Source organism: Rhinolophus sinicus, chromosome 4 (genome assembly GCF_057876585.1).
Source record: "Rhinolophus sinicus isolate RSI-liver-muscle chromosome 4, RSI-T2T, whole genome shotgun sequence".
NCBI lineage: Eukaryota > Metazoa > Chordata > Mammalia > Chiroptera > Rhinolophidae > Rhinolophus > Rhinolophus sinicus.
Window position 1 is genome coordinate 85,374,897 of NC_142504.1, and position 22,442 is coordinate 85,397,338.

At 38.3% G+C, this 22,442-nt stretch overlaps 1 protein-coding gene across 2 annotated transcripts in view; it reads right to left on the reverse strand.

The window, feature by feature from the left end:
• Nucleotides 1–2,666, reverse strand: part of GAREM1 (GRB2 associated regulator of MAPK1 subtype 1) — a 190,502-nt gene extending 187,836 nt beyond the window's left edge. The window contains exon 1 of one of the 2 annotated variants that reach the window (XM_019714080.3): nt 2,080–2,666. In XM_019714080.3, coding sequence (XP_019569639.3) covers nt 2,080–2,200 — 121 coding nt within the window. In that variant the 5' untranslated portion in view covers nt 2,201–2,666. The remainder of the gene's footprint in view (nt 1–2,079) is intronic. The other variant, XM_019714081.3, reaches the window with a different exon arrangement.
• Between the last annotated feature and the right edge of the window lie 19,776 nt (nt 2,667–22,442).

Sequence of the window (22,442 nt, forward strand, 5' to 3'; positions counted from 1 at the left end):
CAAGGACTTACAAAGAATACACATGCTTATTCAGCAAGGCAGGAATATATTCAAACTAACCAATTTATGTACAAGAGTGTTAATCATATCACAACTTATAATAGTAAAAAATAAAGCAGCTTGCTGATCTCCATAGAGGACTATAATACATGGTATAGCCATGCCATTGGATATTATGCAGCTTAAAAAAAAAGGTATTTAAATACGATGGGATTGTTAAGTGACAGAAGCAAGGTTTAAAGCAGTCTTTGGCTTTGATTCCAAATCTGTGTGTGCCACTGTGATTTTCAAGTGGTAATAAGAGAAAATCTACAATAAAGAATTGGAATTACACATAGTGATCAAAATCCATTCCACAGCTTGAAAGGACACAGTGTTAAGACTTGCTACCCACGTCCTAATTTTAAAAAGAAGTGTGGGATGAGCACACTGCTGATTCAGACCCTTTTTATGAATGGCAGGGATAGGAAAGTGGGTAACAAAGCTGAAAGTTATGTCTGCAACTGATATTCAGCCTCTTTAAACTTTCAGTTTAATGACGCTTTTAAGTGACTTTTACGCCACCCATGCTCTGCCTAGCTAAGAAGTTTTGGTGGAGGGTGCAGAGATGATAGGTCGGCAAAGGTGAACACAATTTTGCACAGTGAAAAAGGAAATGAAACACTCTGAATACACACAAATACATACACACAGATTCAGATCTGCAGATGCATATTTAAAGCACAAAACATTTTCCCACCCTCTAAGCAGAAATGCCTCAAAACATCACCTGTCTTTTCCTGGATTCATCTGCACTTCATTACTAGTTTTAAAACTCCTAGTTTATTCCCAATACCCACCACTACCACCACCACCCAAACAAGACTAACAAGCATACCAAGATTGTTTTCTAGTTTTCATGAACATTCCTGCATTTACTTTTCACATCAGTATTTTGAAGGGCTAATCTAACCTCACAGATAAGAAACAGAATAAAAATGCCTTTGGACATTTATTCATCTCACGTTACACACTCTTGTACTCTAGAAAAGAAGTAACCCAAGTAAGTCCTTGTGACTTGAAATGACATCTTTCTGCTCAGTGCTCTTCTGACTTGGCCTGCCTGACCAATAGCTCTATCTGCCTGTCTGCCTGCCAGCCTGGGCCCAGGTGTTTCCAGAAGCCCTAAAAGCAAGCTTCTTTCTGCAAACAGTCGGAAATCATATGAAGCCAAAATCAACTGAAGTTATTGTGAAAACACAGAGAAGACAAAACACACCTAAAGTACCACCTTACATGTCACAACTCTCAAACTGAAAGGTGTCTGCTTGCTTGATAGTACCGTACGCCCATCTATCTACTTGTTTGCAGATGTCACACTGCAGAACAAACAGCTGGGGGACGTTTGGTTAGTTTCTGGTGGTCAGTTTCAGGAAGTACCTACAAGTATTAGTTCTGAGCTCAGGTTCTAAGTCAATATAGGTTTTGGTGACTTAAATTTTTTCCAGGCTGGAAACGCGCTAAGCTAATAATTAACCTGAAGCATACCATCACTTCTGCTAAAAACATTTTCTACACACAGCCCTAAATTACTTTCAGTTCGGGTAAACAAAACAGACAAGCTGTAATAAAAGGTCTCTGAGAAATGTGATCCCTTTCATCAGTCACCAGGAGCTTTTCCTCTTAAATTTGCTGCTTCTTGAGGGGGCGGGGGTGGTGGTGGTAGATGCCACCCAAAGCACAATTATTTTGTAAGAATGTTGCCTAAGATAACTCTTCAGGGTTTCCCAGGTTGAGTAATTCCTGCAGGCGGGTGGGAGGGACAGCTCGCCTCCAAGATTAGGATCTGCAGAGGTTTCCCCTATGTTGGTTTTTTTTTAAGACGTCTTTTTTAATTATACGGCAAGGGCTCCGATTTCCACATCTCTTGCTGCTGCTGGGGGGAGTTGAGAGCGCCGCGCCAGGGCTGCGGCAGCCGCTCCGGCCAACTCCAGTGCTGGGGGGCGGGCAGCCCACTCCCCACCCGGACCCACCCTCCCGGGCACCCACACTGCGGTCCGCGCCCGTCTGCCCTGCGCCGGCGGTCGGGCCGGGACTCACCGCTGTCCAGCCGCGCGATCTGGGGCAGCCGGTAAGTGCTGACCAGCAGGTCAAGCGGAACGGCCACCGAGCTCCACTTCACATCCTTGAGGCTGCAGCCCAGCGAGGGCGCCGGGTCCATCTTCCCCGCCTCCTCCTGCCCCGCGCTCCCGCCGGCACCACCCGCGCTTCGGCGGCCGCCGCTGCTCGCGCTGGAGGTCTGGGACGCGCGGGAGGCGCCGGGCACTTTGGCCGCGGGCAGCCGGGGGGCGCGGCGGCTGAGGCTGCACAGAGGGAGGGGGCCCGCGCCGGGCTCAGCTGCCGCTGCGGGGCATGGCTGCGGCGCCCCGCGTGCCCTCAAGCCCCGAGAGGACTCGCAGCAGCCCCGCGGCGGCGGGCGGCGGCGGCCGGGGTGGCTGCGGCGACTCCCGCTCCGCCTCCTCCTCTGGCCCCGGGTCTGCAGCTGCGGCGGCCGCCGGCTCGCCTCCTCCTCCTCTTACCCCTCCTTCCCTCCGCCTCGAGCGTGTGAGGAGGAGCCGCGGGTCTGAGAAACGCCATAGCAGCGCTCCCAGCACTGACTAATCAACAAGGTGCGAGCAACGCTTGCGCGGCTCCGGGAGGCAACGCCTCCGCCCCCGCCTCCCCGGCGCCGCCCGCTCCGCCTCCCGCTCCGCCTCCGCCTCCCGCGGCCGGGCGGGCTCGGCTCGGCGTCGGCTTCCCGGCCTCGGCCGCGGGCGCCTCGGCCCGGCGCGCTCCGTAAGCTTTAGCTCTCGCTCCCCCGTCCGACCGCTCGGGCGCCCTGCAGCCTCGCCGGGTCCACTGCGCGCCCAGACTCCTTCCTGCCTTGCCCAGGGCCCTTCCCCGAGCCCAGGAGCAGCGGGGCCCCCGAGCTTTGGAATCTTTCTTAGTCTTGGTGTCAGGCATCCTCCCCTCCTCCCGCCCGTCCTGGCCCTGGTGCTTGGTAATACCAGGCACCAAAGACACACCATTGGGTGTTCACCTCTTGAGAGGTTGGAAAGGCAGGCGTGGAACACTCCTTGGCGTTTCTCCCCAACCCTACCACTCAACAAATGGAGCTGGAAGTGAACCCTACCAGTCTAGACTTGGGCTGCTAGGCCGAATGAAAAAGGTCGAAGTTCCTACAAGAAGGATGATGAATAATGGTGATTGTCCTGTTTAGTACCTACTGTATGAACAAGCTGCTGGAGACCGCGGGGGATGAGCCCACCAACTGCCATAGACATGCCAAGGAAAAGGGCAAATTAGGTTACCGGAAGCCAGCGGAGGCCAGCTTTTTTCACATGCTTCTTTCACTCAGTTCTCTTCCAATCTTAAAGGTTGGGATAATTCTCGTTTACTACATACGCGTACCAAGCCATTAGGTAGTTTGGTAAGATTACACAATTTGTAGATGGCCGTACTGGGATTCAAATCCACGGCTTGATTTCCAGGATAAATCATTCTCTTTCCCTCAATATTGAACGTGGCCTGCTGACTGCCGGCAGAGCTCAGAATGTAAAGGTGGCTGTGCGATTTCCGTTTCCTTAGGCACAGCCTTACTTTTGTGTGCTAACTTTTTTTTATCATTATTTTACACTGGCAGAGGTGAGTGTTTGCCAGGTGAAATTGTTGCGTATCACATCTTCCTGTTTTTCAACATGTATTCAGTGTTCAGTGCTTGATAAGGCAGAAAAAACACCTGCTTCCCCCACCCCCACCCAGGGGATTTGAAAGCACCCTGCTACCTTTTAGTGGGCTGACTTAGGTCTATGCCAATGAATAAACCACTCCTTTAGCAATTGAAGGAAACCACAGAGAATCTTCTACATCCACCTTTCTTGTTCTCTCACTTGGAAGCATTGGAGATAATTTTCACAAAATTCTTTTGCTGAAAGTTTTGACCTCTGTATCATTCACGTTAATGTTTTGAAAAAGTCTTGAAAAAAGTTGAGAAATATTTTAGTATATATTTTATTTAGAATCATAGGTCTGTAAAGTTCTGAGATTTACTCACCTAGAGAAGAATTTTAAAAACCATAAGGAGCTTAGTGCCAGCTAATACTTTTTCTATCTAAATGATTCATCGTTTCTTTAAATAAAGCTCAGACTCCAAAAACAATATAGGAAACATTTAAGAATGGGCAGGGTCAGGGGTCCTTCAATCAGAAAGTAGATCCTAAAACCTTATATGGTAGATTGATTTTTTAAAAAATAACTTGCTGCTACTGTTTATATCTTTAAAAGCTAAGGGGAATAGAAGTAGTTCTCTCACAAAAGTATTGGTGACTTATGACCTAAAGACAAGATAAAAATAAAAAGATTGATTCAACGAACATTTTTTTTTTAATCAATGAAGGACGTACATTAAATTTGCTCTTATTGCTGACCTTGCAGAAAAGATTTCATTTCAACCTTGAATATGAAAGGGAAGAAATTTGAATGGGCTACAAATTTTTATTTAAGTCTCAAGTTCTGGCGGAATTCTTACAGAAAGATCTTAATTGTTAGAGTTTGGTTAAACTGTTAAAAAAAAAAAAAAGAACAGTAATTTTTCAGTTTGGCTGAACTATACTTCCAAACATAATGTGAGGAGGTGTGTTTCTCAAGATTGTTATACCGTTGCAAACCATGTATATGAAAGCATAACAACTGGATGCAACGGCAAAACTTGTAGGATTTTGCAGTTCATGAAAAACGAGCATTCAACTAAAGTTTTCTGTAAAGCAAGATTCAATGTACTGGTCCTTGTTCCTACTGGGTACCTTTATAAATTGAGATTTGTGAGTGGCAGCATATTATGGTGATTAAAAATATTTACTCCAGAGCCAGATGGCTTGGGTTTGTTTGGTAGCTCTGCTTCAATTTCTAATCTTGGCCAACTTGCTGTTTCCTCCTCTGAAAAATGAGGACAATTGCTAGAGACTGTATTTTTTTGCCATCCTCCCCCGCTCCTTCCCCTCCCACTTCCCCCTGCCTTTAATTCTTATGTTGAATCCTAGTCCCTAATGTAATGGCATTTAAGGGTGGGGCCCTTGGGAACTGATTAGGTCTATGAACTAGGAAGTAGGCTCTTAACCAGATACAGAATCTACCTTCATCTTGGACTTCCCAGCCTCTAGAACTGTGAAAACTAAATATCTGTTGCTTATAAGCCACCTACTCTATGGTGTTCTGTTATAGCAGCCTGAACTAAAACAGTAATAGTTCTCATCTCATAGGGCTGATAGGAGAATCAAATCATTCGATATATGTTGAGCACTTAGAATAGTGCCTGATACATAGAAGGTGCTTTGGTAGAATTTGCTATTATTAAAAGAAGTATTGGCTTTAAGGGGCAAAATTTAGTGAAAAGATGAAGAGACAAATGTAGCTGTGAGATAATCATTAGATTTTGCAAGAGTAGTTATATCAGGCAAGGGGTAGAGAGGAACATTCCTCAAATGGCAAACCCAGGTGCCGGCTCCTAGCTGTGAGACCTCAGTCCCCAAACCTAGAGTCCATGGAAGGTTAACTTATTCCACAGTAATCCAGCCCTGCTACTCAGCAGACCCTGGAAGTGCCCGTGATGACCCTTCATAGGCTGATCTAACAATGTTGATAAGCCCAAGGGTGAATCAGACTTATGATACTATAGGACTCAGATGAGGGACATATCACTGCTTCCTAACTGTGAAACTACTGTTTCTACCTTCGGAACGTGTTAATTCTCTTCATTATCAGCTTTGCAAGATAAAAATATTACATGTTGGGTTTCCTCATATCAGAGTGCCCCGGGTCACATAATGTGCTAGTGGTTAAGTGTGATGTCAAAGTACACAGTCCTAGCTGTTTTCTAGGTCTCTAAGCTCTTTTTCTTTTCAGTTAATTTCCACTGTTGCCAGAATTAACTTAAAAATCACGCTATGGCTAAAACTTCACACAGTATCTGTATACTCATTATATGTGGAATAAAGTACAAAGCCTTCTGCATAAAAGGGTCTTTCTTTATGTGGCTGGGTCTGACTCCCCAACTTCAGTTTTATTGTACACCCTAGAAACTAGTAGTAGTACCTCCTTGTAGTTGCCCAAACATGCCATGCTCACTCGTGCCCTTCAAGAGGTGGTTCTCTCGGCTTGGAATGTCTTTCTGCCTTTCTTTTTCTGTGAAGCTCCTATTTCAGCTCCCACTACTTGCATTTCCTAAAGTGCTGTGTATCTTCAGGGAATGTATCCTCAGCTGAACACTCCTTTTCCTGTGTCACCATTACACCTGGCCTCCCCCTTTTAATTGTACTAGTTGTACTATGATTTGTTATCTGTTCTTATGTTAGCTTTCCGTACTAGACAGCAAATAACTGTGGCCACCAAAAGTGTATTTTATTCACCTTTGTTTCTCTGGCTCCTGTTACCATGCCTGGCACATGGAAAGTGATCGATTAATGTTTGTTGAATTAAGTAACCAATGGGCTAACTCATCCTCTCACTCTATTATTTCGTAGGTCACTGCATCTCTTGATTGTAAACTATTAATGTTCATGAAGTCTAGAAATTTTCAAGATTTTTAAGGTTCCAATCCCATACAACAATGTTTACTATTAGACTGGCTCCCAATTCTTTTCATTCATTTGCAAATTTGAATTTCATTGAAATCAAGATCTGCACTTTTGTCACTGAACTGGAGATATACCTCTAGACTATTGGTTACACTTATTAAAACTGTTAACGTATTGCTAGTTTGTTGTTTGTTAGCTTATTTATAGTCCCCCCTACTAGGACTTTACCCTCAGAGGGGCTTGCTTTGTTATCTTTACATCCGCAGCACCAGGCACATAGAAGAGTCTACCTATCTCCCTCCCCCTCCCCTCCCCCTCCCCCTCTTCCTCTCTATCTATGGAGAAACAGAGAGAATGGATAAATGAAGTACCACAAAGAAGCATATATTGTATGGAAGGATTTAAAAACATATTCAGAAATGTACTTTGTTGTCTCTCCCTTTCTTGCTTTTGATATAGGATGTGTCTTAGTTAGATCATTGGATAATGCAAAAATCACAATATAGAAATATGAAGGAAAAATATCCCAAGTTGGAAATAGGATTTTATGGGATGTAAAATTAGTTTTTCAAAACAATACACAACATATCCCCATTTAAAAATACGTATCATATTGCAACCCAGTACACACATACACACACACGCACGCGCACACACATATATATATATTACTGTAATAAAAGCTTTACAAAATTATATTTTTCTGTACTTGTAATGTGTACTGCATCCTCATCTTTTAATCTATTCTTTTGTTTAATTTTCTTAATGTTAATCATGACCTACTAATTTTATTTCACAGTCTATAATACAACCTACAGTGCTAAAACCAGTATTTTAAATAATAGTTCCTATGGTGCATTGAGCATTTACAATTCAGCAAAGCAGGGAACGTTGTGGCTGAAGTTGTAGGAGCTTCTAAAATTCAAGAATAATCAGAAATCAAAAGGCAAACGATAATTTAATTATTGAACTTACCAAAATCATTATCATGTATATGTATATATGTGTATAACTTTATAGGTTTGGGTTTTTATAAAGAAGCTATTTTTTTGGAAGATGGTGTGTCCTCCCAACCAAGCACACAGCCTCAGTTTGAGACGCTGCTGGCAATGAGTAGTGGTCCTGGGTCTGGTATGATTTCAAAAATTATGTGCAAGGTCCTGCAAAGAAGTGGTTAAGTGAGACTACGTTAGCTATATAATTCTGCAGTTTCAAGAAATTCTTTACTAAAATAAAGCACCATCACTAACTAATTACTAATTATTCATTGTACATAATGTTATACATTGTCTTAATGATACATTTAAAGTATTGGTTAAAGAAATAGCTCAATTGGCTATATCACTTATGAAGTAGATAAGTTAAGGTTCTTTCCACCTAGAAGAATCTATGGTTCATGACATCATTTAGATTTTTCTTAATACATTTATCTATTTAAAGTGATAGCCCAGGTAGAAAATCTTTCATTTTGTTTTTATTAGTGCCAAAATAATAATTAATATTATTAAATATTTATTAGTGCCAAAAATCTTTGCAGGGTGTATACAAGTTTGTTGTTGACTTTCTGATGATTTGAAGCTTCAAAGGAGTTTTAGTGTCCGAGGCAGTTATAGATAGCTTCCACTGTTCCGTCTTTCCCTAGAAAGATAATGAGATGTCAGCTCCCTGCTGACAAATCCTCTAAAGAAAGGCCATCGTGTTATGTTTCTGCCCCTCTTTGTGGTAAGCAGTGAAAAGAGAAAGACGGGAAGATTGTGTGTATGCTGGGCACCTCTCCTGGACACCTGACTGAATACCCTGGTCCGAACTGTTAGTATTTTTCCTCCCTGACCACTGTAGTCGTTCAGGTTCCTGGTCTATGAAGCTAGAGAGTGTTAATTTACTTAGAATTGCTCAAGATCATACTTAATTTCTCTCGTCCACTTTCTATGTACCTCAAACCCACTTCTTAAAGAGTTTATGCCTTTCCCCCACCTCACAAATATATTTAAAATTTCCTCCAAATGGTGTCTATTTTATCAACATGTTCTATTTTATAAAATGTTTAAAATATAGAAAAATCCAACGAGGAAAAATTATGTCCTATAATCCCATCATCTTGAGTTAACTATTTATCTCTCTTGATATTCAGTGTGTATTCTTCCATCTTTATTGTATATTTGTGTATGGGTCTATTTAATTTGGGTTAACCTACAATATAATTTTGTAGTGTATTTTTCTTACTTAACAATATATTGTGAACATTTCCCCATGTTGATATCCGGAGGGTTCCAAAAAAATGTACATACATTTTAAGAAAGAAAAAAAACTGTATTAAGCTCTTTTTCTTTTCTTTTCTTTTTTAAGGAGGACGCAGCTCACAGTGGCCCATGTGGGAATCAAACCTGCAACCTTGGTGTTATTAGCACCGCGCTCTAACCAACTGAGCTAACTGGCCACTCCAGAAAAAACTGTATTAAAATTGTATTACTCAATATATACCGATAACTAAAGATGAATACAAGTCATGTTTGACTTCTGCAATGACAAGAGGTGCTCAAGGTGGTTACCATCAGTGTAATTTTATTACAGTTTTTTCCTTTCTTAAAATGTGTATACATTTTTTTGGGCACCTTCTGTATGTTCCGAAATGTGATTTTTAAAATCTTTTTCATTATTAGTTTCAGGTGCACAAAACAACATAGCGATTAGGTACCTCACAAAGTGAATACCCCAGCTACTACCTATCTGACCCCATACATAGCTCTTACAATACTATTGCCCATAGGGATGGTGTACTTTACATCTCATGACTATAGAAAAATATTGAATGTCAATTAAAATCAAAATGTGATTTTTAAAATGACTATGTAGTATTCCATTATGTGAACATAACATAATTTTCCAATTCTATGATTTGGCATTTTTATTCTGTATATTTTGTCTATTAATATTGCCTTTATGACTCTGTAGGTAAATCCCTTGGCATATACATGATTTCCCCACAATACAAATTCGTATGTGCAGAATTTCTATATTATAAAATATGAACATTTAAAAAGGCTTTTGATACATACTGCCAATTTACTTTCCAGAAATGTGTGATTTTTCACTTCCACAGCTTGGAAACTAAAGATTCTACATTATCTTTTCTTTTTAAATAATTATACAAATGCTTTTGAAATTATTTGACCAAGTTTAAAGACGTAACAAAAACTAAGTGTAGTTAGCAATTAGTCCGTGTGATTCCATGAATGGGCAAGAATATTTAATAATAGATGCATGAACCTGGGTAAAACATTCTCCCTAAATTTAGTAACAACACCTATAAGTAGAAAATTATTTTTTAATGGAAGATATTTGGGGTTGCCTAATTTAATGAGAAAATTACCAGACAAAATACTGGAATACAGCAAGAGGCTATCATATGTTAAGATAAGAAATAGTGGTGGGGGGAGAGATTTATGCATACAATTATGAAGATAATGTTTTTATGCTTCTGTTCTAGATCTGCATTTGTATTTCCTCCACAAAATGATCCTAAGTTTGTAACTTTTCCCTTTCTTGACTTTACTACACATAAAAAAAAATTCCTTTACTTTTTAAAAATTCTCATCATTATATCTAAGAATACATATCTAGCTTAAGTTGATCTACCCTCGATATCACACTACGTTTAAATAGGCACTGGGGAGTAGTCCTGGGAGGCAGGGAAGACCATGGGGTTCTACTTTGCTCTAAACTATTCAAGCTAATGTAGTGAAAGATGACACCATTAGAATGATTATGTAAACTCTACACAAGTTTCGTCAGAGGTTCTAACTTTCCTTGTGAAAAATAGCTCTGTTTTCCTTTCCAAACTCCAATCCAAATTCTTTTTTGAAATACATTTATCTTGCATTCTTTGCGTATCTCAGATTTTTTTCACTACTACATTTATAGCAACAACTTAAAGTCTTACCTATTTTTTCCAAATATTTTATCATTCAATATCATCTAGTCTCTGTAGTTTCTTCTTCCTTTCTTATCATGTTCATCAGAGTCACACCTGAACTTAGTGGCATCAGTCTTTTCCAAGGACTCAAGTCATTTGTTATATTTTTTTGGTATGAATATAATGGGAATGAATTCACTGAAAAGAAGGAGGAAAAACAAAAATATGCAATATTAATATAAATTTTGCTGTTTATGTACTCTAGTGTTATAAATGTTTTACATTTAACATTTAAAAAGATTCTAAATCTACAAATTTGAAAATATTGACTAATTATTACATGTCTAACTTATTAGGAGGTTAGCAGGAGAATAATTATTGTAGCAGTAACTAAATCTATCCTAGTGTTGATATTTTTATCATAGTAACTAATGCCCTTTCAAAAGAACATCATACTATGGTCTATTTTTCCATTCAGTTAAATTTAAATGTACCCTGATTAATTGCTAAATAAATGTTCATAGCTCATCTCCTACTCTTTGTTCATCCATCCATCTATTTATCCACTCATTTAATAAATATTTATTGAATACCATGTGCCAGGCACCATTAAAGCTAATAGGGATGGAAAGATGAGTTCTTGCTCTCAAGTGTCTTAATCTAGTGGGAGAGCCGGAAACACAGTAAATAAATGTAATTACAATCCGGTGTAATAAGGGTTAGAGCTATATGGTGGTATTTTAAGACTACAAAGGGAGCCTCTTACTTGGCAAGGAATTGCGTGAAAGCATTATAGATTTCTTTGAGGAAATGACCAAGTAGAGAAGCGTGCAATAGAACAAATTTGCCAAGTCAAGACAGAACATGGAAAGAGGACTAGGAATTGAACACTAGGGCAAAGGAACAGTGTAAGAAATAGCATGGAGGCAAGAAGCAATATATTGTATGGGAAGAACTGTAGTCGGTTTGGCTTTGTTGTATCTTGAGATTTGAGGTAGGGAGTGGCTGAGACGAGGCTGGAGGGTAAGACAGGATTCAGAACATGGAGAAATTTGTCTGTCCTATGAAGGAAATTGAACTTTATCTTAAAGGACTTATAACAAACGACCTATGTATTAGTGATGGAAGCCACCAGGGTCTTAAGCAGGGAATTTGTTAGTCATGATCGAATTTTGAAAAGTATATTTTAGAAAAAGTATACAAGATATATTTGAAGAGGTTAAAACTGAAGAGACAAAGGATAAGTAAGAAGCAGTAGAAGAAGCTGGTGATAGGTGATCAAGAGTTGAACCAGTATATTCCCAGAGGAGTAAATAAAGGGGCAGACAGAAGATATTTATTAAAGAGGTAAAATCCTCAGAACTGTTTATTAATTCACTTCATGGGATGAAGCAACTTTTCCAAAATGATCATGAATCCACTGGACACCAAGCAGATCTAACCATAGAATCCAGTTTGAGTAAGCATATAGTATTGTGTTTCCCCGAAAATAAGACCTAGCCAGACAATCAGTGCTAATGAGTCTTTTGGAGCAAAAATTAATATAAGACCCGGTCTTATTTTTCTATAAGACCCAGTCTTAAATTTCTATATAAATTTCTATTAATTTTTCTAAAAATTAATATTTGCTCCAAAAGATGCACCAGAGGTGATTGTCCGGCTAGGTCTTATTTTTGGAGAAGCAGGGTAGTGCACAGGGACAGTCATGAGAAACCAATAAGAACTTTGAAGTATCCAGTCAACTGATCAGAGTGGAGATAAAGCAAAGTCCCTTTGAAGAGACAAGACAGCTCCTAGGTCAAAGCAAGTCTTTATTGACAGTATCAGCATTTAACAGATTCTAGCAGCATAGTTTTATATCAGGCTGATAATATTAAATGGACTTTCTTTGCTTTGATGACATGCCTGCCTAGTAAGGAGAATTCCTTATGGATATCTTGTTTCAGGCTCTGGGGGTGATTACTCCTTTAACAGTTAGGGGGAGGAAGAGACTAGTGAGTATATCAGAGGAAGAGAGAGAATGGGTTCAATTTTGTATATGTAATATTTGAGTCGCCTGTAAAATACCCAGATGTGAAGTAGACAATTAGAAATGAGCTTGGAAAGACATTAGGGACAAAGTTGCGTATTTCGTAGGTGAAGTCATATGAATGGATAAAATTTCCCAAGGAAGGGCATAGATTTCAAAGAGAAGTGGAAAAATCACAGAATCTTGGGGGAAGAGGACTCACTAGAAAATACCAAAAAGAGTGGACAGAGAAATAGAAATAGTAGTATAATTTTTCATGCTTTCTTTTTCCCATTCAAGTTCCTTCCCTTAATTTCCTACGTGAAACTGCCTCTTGGTCAGAATCAATTTTGTCCCTGTCTATAGTATTTTGGGTAACTATTACCACAAATATAATAACATATCATGGTTATCTGTGAGCTTTTCTTAAATTTCTTATTAAAGAGTAAATTTCTTGATGGCATTTCAAGAACTGTGAAGGTCTAAGATGTTACCTACTTTCAAGCTTACAAGCTAGTTGCCATCGTTTCATGGATGCTGGCAGAAGACAGGAGACTTCTGGATCAGAGACAAAGGATGTATTAGTCTTAGCACATCGAGCAGCATGAACCTCATGTTTACATCAGTTCTCCTTGTCCTCCAAGACCCACGGGGTGATTCAGAGTGGCCCAGGTGGATGCTGCACACCTAGTGGGTTTGTGTTATAGCCAAGAAATGCTGAGATTAGGGAACCAAATCTTTAACAAGTAAATCTGTTCGTCAGAGGGAGATGGTATTTTTATTATACCAGATCTTGCTAAAACTGGCCTCTGCTCAACAGAGAGATATTATTTCTACCTTCTAAGGCTGTTCACTCTGCAAACATCCTTGAAAAGATAATCCAGGCTGTCAATGCCTCTGCTCACAATACGTGCAGAAACACTAGAGACCTGTGGACATTTATCTCCCTATAGACACACCTAAATGTCTTGTATATTTTTACGTACCCATTGCATCTTCCACGTTAGTGCCTCACATACGACAGGTGCTAACAAATATTTGTTAAAATAGTGATTTAGAAATAACATCAGCAATAGAGATAGTTTAGAAGATATTTCCCTAGAATTATTTATAATAAGACAGTGTAGAGATTGCCTTCAACTTGTGCTATATGCTATATAGATAAACAGTTCAGCTCTAACTGTAACTGCCTTGAAAGCAACAGTGTGTATTAATGTTTTTGCTCCCTAGAATCTAAAACAGATCCTAGAACATAGTAAGAGATAAACAAAGATTTGTTAAATAAACTGAAATATGTGGCAGATCACACAGCTCGAAATGATGTAGAATTAGGAAGCAGACTATTTGCCCTTCTTCAGCCCACCACTAATTCTTGGTAACAACGCTAGCAGGCTTTGTACTCTCCAAATCATCTGAAGAAAGGGAGATGAAAACACCAATTCCTGCAAAATGCTAGTACCTGGGTGGATTACAAGAGCAATCTGGTTCTCAACGATATGATGAAATGGGTTTTCTCATATGTTGTTGGTGGGAATGTAAATTGGTATAATCTTTATTTATGCATTTGGCTATTTTCAATGGGGCTTGAAATGTCTACCCAGCAATTCACTTTTGGAGAAACTGCTCTAAATAAATTAACTACAGAAAACAAGTTTTATGCACAAATATATTAAACCCAGAAATGTATTTGTAATAGCATAACATTTGAAGAGTCTTATAAGAAGGAATTCTACCATGACATTCTACCATGAAGGTAAATCTCTGTATAGACCATGAAACACATTGCCAAATTCTCCTCCTTGGACATCTTTAAGAAGAATAAATTATGACCATTCCTAGACAATTTCAATATTGGTACTGTGTGTCTTTTCCAAGGTCTTTCCATTTCATTTAGTCTAGGTTATATGATCTATACTGTCTATAAGGAAAGGTAATAAAGTTTTCAATTGCTTCTCATGTTATTAGGGGTGCATCTTTTAGTACAGTGATACTCAGCCAGAAGGAAGGAATTGAACTCTCTGGGAATGCATATTTAATATTAAAACATTTAAAATTTTTAATAGTGGAAGAAAGTATCAACTTCAAAATTGTTTCAGAGTCTAGAAAGTTGTTTTTTTGAATTTTATTTTAATATAGAATCATCCAATATTGTTTGTATTTACTCAAAGACATTGAGGAAGTCAAATGACATCATATCAATTTACATCCCATTATTCTGCCCTCAAAAGTGTCACCAGTTCAGATCAAATCAGGAAGTGGTATGCAGAGGATAAGAATACTTATTTCAGGCTTATTTAATTTAAGAAATATAAAATCCTGATGAAATCTACTTTGTGCTTTCAGAATTTTGTTAAATTAAGTGTTGCTACTGGGTTGGTGTAATGTCCAAAAGCAAATCCTACATCTAGAGGAAAGATGACAATAATTCAATAAAGCATTTGACCTTTTCATATTAGTCATATACTTGAAAATGTATATATTCTATTTGTTCAGAGCAGGCTGTTATACCCATCTATTTGTCCACTATTATTAATTTACTGTTGAAATCTTTTCTATTCTACATTCTTTTGTTTGTTTGCTATGTCTGTTTCTGATACAGCTCTGTTAAAATTGCCTACTATGATTGTGGATTTATCATTTCTAGTTGCAACTTCATCTTTTTTGTCAGCTCATAGTAGTTTATGATTTATTTATTTTTTTGGTGGCTCTCTCCTTTTACTATTATGTTGTCTGTCTTCATCTCTATTTGTCTTATTCTATTTTCTCTGATATTTATATCCTACACCAACTTTCTTTTGGGTGGTATTTGGCTATATATCTTTTCTATTATTTTTCTTTATATATTTCTGTGCCATTATATTTTAGGAGTGTCTCTTTAAGACAATGTATAGCTGGATTTTCAAAAAGTATAATCTGGTCTGAAAAACAGGAGAGCTGTCTTATTGTAGAAGAGTGTCAGGCTTCTTATGCCATTCCAATTGGTTTATTGTCTTAATCTCCTTTGCCTCTTTGGTATAAAATTTCTTTGTGAGAAATACAAGATGCCTTTCTCCAACAGTTCCAAGCAAACAGGGACTTAGTTTACACAGTAGCACGTCAAGATACCCAAAGCAGGCAATGAATCCAACACTTAGTTTGGTTTTCTTGTGTGCCTCTAGAAATTAGGATAGAAATATTCTGCAAGTACACTAAAAGAACAATTTAATAAATTCTACTTTGCTTTCTATTATTTTCCACTTAAGTTTTTATGGAAGATAAATCTTGGGGTGGAATTTTGCTGTGATCTATCAGATAGATTATTTCATACCCTCACTGAATTTTAAATTCTTTAAAGGCAGCCAAATCTTGTACGTGTTTGTATATCTAGGTTGTACAATTGAAGCACAAAGGCAACCTGATCTGAAATCTTAATTTTATAGAGGGAGGAAGAAAAAAAAAAAAGACAATGGAAATTTACAAGGTGACTGTTTTTCTTTGTGACATAAATTATTGTGAAAAAATTGGCAATGTTGGTAGAAGTTCTATTGTATTTTATTATTGATCTGAGTTATGGCCTCAGTGACCATTTAAAAAAATATGCCCAGTATTATAAAGTATCATTAATACTTTTCAGAAGAATAAGTGATGGGAAATTTCAGAAGAAAAATGGAAACTATACTCCTATATCAATCACTACACTGTAAGCTCCTTGAACAAAGTACCATGTCTTCTCATTTTTGTGACCCTAGTATACTGTAACAGTGGATGGCATATTAGGTTTTCAATAAATGTTTGAATGAATAAATGGATAGATGTCATACAGATCAATATTATGTAACCTTACCTGCACTGAAAACTACAAATTCATATCATTTCTTTCCTTACCCTCAAATATAGGTTGAAATTCTACAATTTCTGCAAGAGATTTCTGACATCCCAAGGAAAGAATTAACTATTTCTTTCTCTGTGTTCCAATTTTGTCCATTCTGTTAAGATAGCAGTTTTAGAATCACATTGCAGGGAGCTATTTACACATCTGACCTCATTCTAGAATAGTTTATGGAGGATTGTATCTTAATCACTTTTAAAATCTTTTTTTGCAGTTGCTGCATGATATGTCATAGATGGCTCAGTAAATCTTTCTTAAATTGGATTTTGAGAGAGTCAAAATGAAGTGCCAAAACTTGTTGAACATCTACTGTTTTAGACTCTGCACAAGGCAATTTAAAGAAGTTTTCCCTTTGGTTCTCATAGTTATGAAATATGTATGATTGATCCCTTTTAACAAAGGGCAGAGAGATTAACCCAGTCGTCCTAGACTAGGCATTCAGTAAGTGAAGAAGGTGGGACTAACCCATGATCTCCTTTCACCTAACCACACTACCCCAAACCAAACTGAACTCATAATGAAGTCCACACATTACACCCCCCCTCCGCCCGCCCCCCCACAGCCTCTGAAAGCACATCATATTGCAAATAGAATGTTACTTATTTGTCACTGGAGTCCTTTTAGGATGAAACTGTTTACCTCAGAATGTACACCATTGTTTTTACTTCAGACATGTTCACCTCTAGGAAAGAGTATTCCTCCTAGTATCCAAGCACCTAGAAAGCAGGGATTATGCCCCCTTATACTAAATAATCCCCCATCAGTTGTCCAGAGCATTCCTGGATGTGATACTTAGTCTACAAATCTGTCCTCTAGATGCTTAGAATCTATGAGAGAATTGAAGGCAAATTCAAGGCTGATAGTGAACATTAATGTACAAGGTGTGATCAAACAATATGATGAATGTTTAAATAAAAAAATTATTACAGTAAAAGACACATTGCCCTAATCTCCCTCAAAATACTCCCCCTCGCTTTGAACACACTTATCCCATCATTCTTGCCACTTTCTGAAGCAGTTCTGGAAGTCCTCTTTCGTGATTGTCTTTAGTTGTGCTGTCATGGCTGCCTCCGTGTCCTGAACCATTTTGACTTTGACGAAGAGCCAGAAGTTGCACAGTGCCAGATCCAATGAATAAGGTGGATGAGAACACACCATAATGTTTTTATTTGACAGAAAGTGTCGTATAGCAGAAGCAATGTGTGACACGTAGCCTTTCTGTTGTGATCACAAAATACGGTGAACGCTGCTGCAGAGTGCCAGCCAGTGGAAAGGCAGAGATCTTCAATATGGGAAGCGGTGCGTTGAACCTTAGTAACAGTCTGTGACAAATTTCAACTTGTTCAGTACAGTCAGTCAGGTGTGAGCTGTGATTGAAAGAAGCTGTGTTTTAAAGTGTGCACTAAGTCATGCTCCATGTCACGCATTGCTTCTGGTATATGGCAATTTCTGTCAAATAAAAACATTATGGTGTGTCCTCATCCACCTTATTCATTAGATCTGGCACCATGTGACTTCCGGCTCTTCCCCAAAGTCAAAATGATTCAGGATATTGAGGCAGCTATGATAGCGCAGCTAAAGACAATCACAAAAGAGGACTTCCAGAACTGCTTCAGAAAGTGGCAAGAATGATGGGATAAGTGTGTTTGAAGCAAGGGGGAGTATTTTGAGGGTGATTAATGGCAGTGTGTCTTTTACTGTAATTTTTTATTTATTTAAACAGTCACCCTATTTTTTGATCACACTTCATACACGATGATGACGATAAAGAATATTCTTCACATGTTTTGTCTTTGTGGCCAGATATACCTGCACTTGAACCTTTGTTCTAATTCCTTACTAGCTGAACAATTTTGGACAGGTTACTTAGTCTTCCCAGGCTCCAGTTTCTTCAACTACAAAACAAGAATGAAGATACCTGCCTTAGGGATTAAATAAGATAATACCCATCCTATAAATGGTAGCCATTATTGTTATTATTACCCGCAGTAAAGCATATTATCCAAAAACAATGGGTAAGTTAGATTTGTATATATTTATATATCTGTTAAATGTCTCTAGCTAATACCTATTTATTTAATACCACTTGGTTTTGGGGCTACTCCCAAACCAATACAGAGACAAATAGGTAGAGATTTAATGCCCCAGACAGAGATTAAAGAGAACACAAATGTCATTTACTTCTATTCCTTTGCAGCAGTTTATAGGGGCATTAGAGTAGGATGTGACATAAATTTTATAAAGATATTGTACATTAAATATACATACTATTATACTCCATCTAGAATTACAGCAACATCAATTATGAACATTACCTATCAGTCACTATTACTGGTGCTTTCTCTGTATAAACAAGCTCAAAAGGCATGTGGTGATCTATTAGAGGTTTTCCATATCCTTCCTCCACCCCTTTCTGATCCTTTTAGGCTCTTATGAGCAAACCGTTGATCATGTCTAAAAGCAGCTAAGTGCATTCTTTCTTGGTGCTTAGCAGTTTCTCTGGAAGTCAGCAGACAGTAATGTAGCCCTTAATACAGACTGAGACCAAATTTAGCGAGTGGGAGAAAGAGCATGATATAAAGTTAAGGAAACATGGTCTTTCAAGAGACCAAATGAAGACAAATATTTTCAAGGTAACCTTTCAGTCACACGGCTGGGAATGTTTTTATTTACGCATGTCCTTTGTAAATTACTTTTGAACCTTCAGTCCTATAGGGAAAAGTGCTGAATAAAATGGAATGAGCTAGTACCTTAAAGACAGGAACAGAAATTTGTAAGTTACACATAGAAAATATCAGCTTTGGAAGATGATAGAAAAATTCCTCTAAATCCTGGGGTAAAAATAAGAGTAAATTCTGAAATGTCCCCGTCACCATTCGTTGTAAAGAAATACCCCTCGGTAAAGAGGAGCCTTCTCTTTTGTGGGTGCCCTGTTAGACAGGGATGGCTTGGGCAGTGCTCTCGCCTTTTCTCTTGATGATCTTCCGCTTTGACATCATAGTCACCATTGAAGTTTAGGGTAAGTTCTAAAGGGACACATTAGTGTTCTCCCGGGATCAGAGTCAATCGTTTTTTCCTTACCACCTAGTAAAATGCTATTGTTCATTCTACCAATAATTTAACTTTGGATGTAGAATTATACGATTAGGAACACAAAGGGTATAGCATACCAACGTTAATATTTTTGAAGTAAATATTACCTAGCTGATTTATTTATTTATTTATTTTTATTTTATTAAATTTATCGGGGTGACATTGGTTAATAAAATTATATAGGTTTCAAGTGTACAACTCTGTAATACATCATCTGCATATTGCATTGTGTGCTCACCATCCAAAGTCAAATCTGCCATGACCGTATATTTAACCCCCTTTACCCTTTTCTACCTTCCCCACTCCTCTATCCGTCTGGTAACCATCATACTGTTGTCTGTCATATGTGAGATATATGTTAGGAAAATAAAAATTATAATAAGGGTTCAATTATGAATTCTTTTTACTCTTTAAAAATATTTTTAAATTGCTTGCTTAGAATTTTCATTTTCCCATAGAAATAAGGTTTGGTTAAGGCCCTTTGCCCAAAATATATCTAATGGATATATAGCCTGCCTATTTTGGGTAAAAATTATGGCACATCAATCTGACAATTTCTAGATCATGGCCTTGCACTCACTTGCTCAGACAGGATATTCAGCTTCGTTCAGAAACATCCCCAAAATGATTTCTGGAAGTCCTCAAAGTATCTTTTAAATGTACCCATGAGATATTGATACTGCTATCCTTATTATGTTGATGAATCTCATGAGAAAAATCAACTATGCTGGCTTATTTTAATTACTCGGATTTTGGGAATGGGAGAAAGAAAATACAGAAGTAAAATCAGAGAGGTGAAATAAAAATCTATAGTCCTGATTTTGATAGGAAGTATCCATATGAACTTAAAAATATATATATGCTAATTCTGTCCTCTGAAAAGGCTGAGAAACAATGATAATTGCAGTAGCAGTCAGCATCCTCTACACTCAGACAGTGGTCTCAAAACACCACTAACCATGAGAAGGAAACATATCTCCTTGAAAAAGTGAGTGGTCACAGGTCTGGGACAGGAATTTTACAATACTCGTATGAACCTGGAACATCTCAACATATCAGAAAGCAAGGAAGCAATCCAAGATTCACAGGGATGTGTCAGAAGGATGCAGGAACCAATCTGGAGGCTCTCACTGGTCAGTTTGAGCATCAGTTTCTAAGTGGGATTGAAATACCTGAAATAAATTCATGAACAAACTCATTGGCCACCATTAGAAGATACCAGAGAGCCAATTTAATAAATTTTTAAATTAATAAATGAAGAGAGAAAAAATTAAGCATTGCACTGATTAATTTTTATACAAACTGTATCTTAGAGTAACCAAATAGTTGATGAAGTATCCCTTAACAGAAATACTCTAATCAGACAATGAACAAGGACTTTTAATATCAATACTCCTCTCAAGCCAGCCCTCTACAGGCCTCTTTTTTTCTGGGTCCCTGGAACTACTCTCTCCTCTTTTTCCTTTGGGCCCAGAGCTTGTATAATAATAGTTTTTTGGTACAGTTCTACTATCACTTGTAGTTTTCCTCCAACTTACCCACAGCTTTGTGAATAGTTTCTTTATTAAACTCTCCTAGAATTATCCTACTTTGTGTGTACCATCTGTTTCCTGCTTGGACTTTGTTACTGTAATTCATTCCATAATTGACTCAAGAAACCAGACCCTCAAAATAAAATTCTGAGATTGGCTTCTCATATATTGTGGGAGTACAGGAATAAATGCTTTTCCAGGGAGAAATGGAATATGGGTAATCCATAGCAAGTGGTGTCTTGATGATTTTCAAATTATTACAGGTGATAACAGAGGATGGAGAGCAATGGAAGACAAGGGTTGTAGGACAGCAAATGACTGTGGCATACAGTTACTATTGAAACAATAGTGATTATAAAGATTGTGGAGTAATTTGGCTTCTTCTGACCCTAGAGAGCACACATAAGGAAAAAAAGAAGTTAAAAGCTTTAAACATTCAATGAAAAAATATATATATGAAGAATCAGAAATCCATGATGGCATCTTTAGCGCAGTCTCTTATAGTTGCATGGCAGATATTGTTGAGGACCAAGCCTAGGTTACAGTTGTAATAAGGGCATTATTGGGTAAGAAATGAGAACTTGAGACAAAGAATATGGATATATTAGCATCATAGCTGGGTCTGAGAACTGTAATCCTCAAGATTTCCTTGAAACTCACAAATTAATGCCAATTTTTCTCATTTCTTCTAAGCCCATAATGAGAGTTAGATTCCAACATAAAATGGAGAGGGATAGTGCCTGTCCAAAGAGGATACACTGAAAGAGTCACCAGAACTTTCTGATCAGCAGAAGCTTAGGGAACATATACAGAAGTGCTAGGCTGAGAGAGATGGATTCATTTATCTAGGATCTTGGACTTAGTGTGTCTTGAGCAACTGGAAGTGGCATAGTCGTTGTGTAGGTTGGTGAATTAAAGTCTGGACTCAACCATACTCTATAGATACTGTGTTTCCCCGAAAATAAGACCGGGTCTTATATTAAGTTTTACTTGGAAAGACGCATTAGGGTGTATGTTCAGGGGATGTCCCCCTGAAAAAATCATGCTAGGGCTTATTTTCCAGTTAGGTCTTATTTTGGGGGAAACACAGTAATAAGGTCAACATGTTAAAACTTCCCTAGCGTACTATTGAAGAAGAAGTGAAACTGAAGACTCATGGACCTGGGAAAGTTGGCATAGAATATACCAGCCACTCCCTAACCATATTCCCTGGGTGAACCCAGAGAACATTCCCTTCCTCAGGGCATTATGAGATGTGTTGGGGAGGAGGATCACCATCTTTGAAGACCTCTGTGGAGGCTGTTCTCTTAGGCCAGAGAAGACAGTGAGGGGTTACAAATTGAGTTCTCTGATATTATTGGTGTGATTCTTGATTAGTAGAGGCCAGATGGTCAGGCTTAACTGTCAGAGATAAGGTAGGCACAAATATCACAATAAA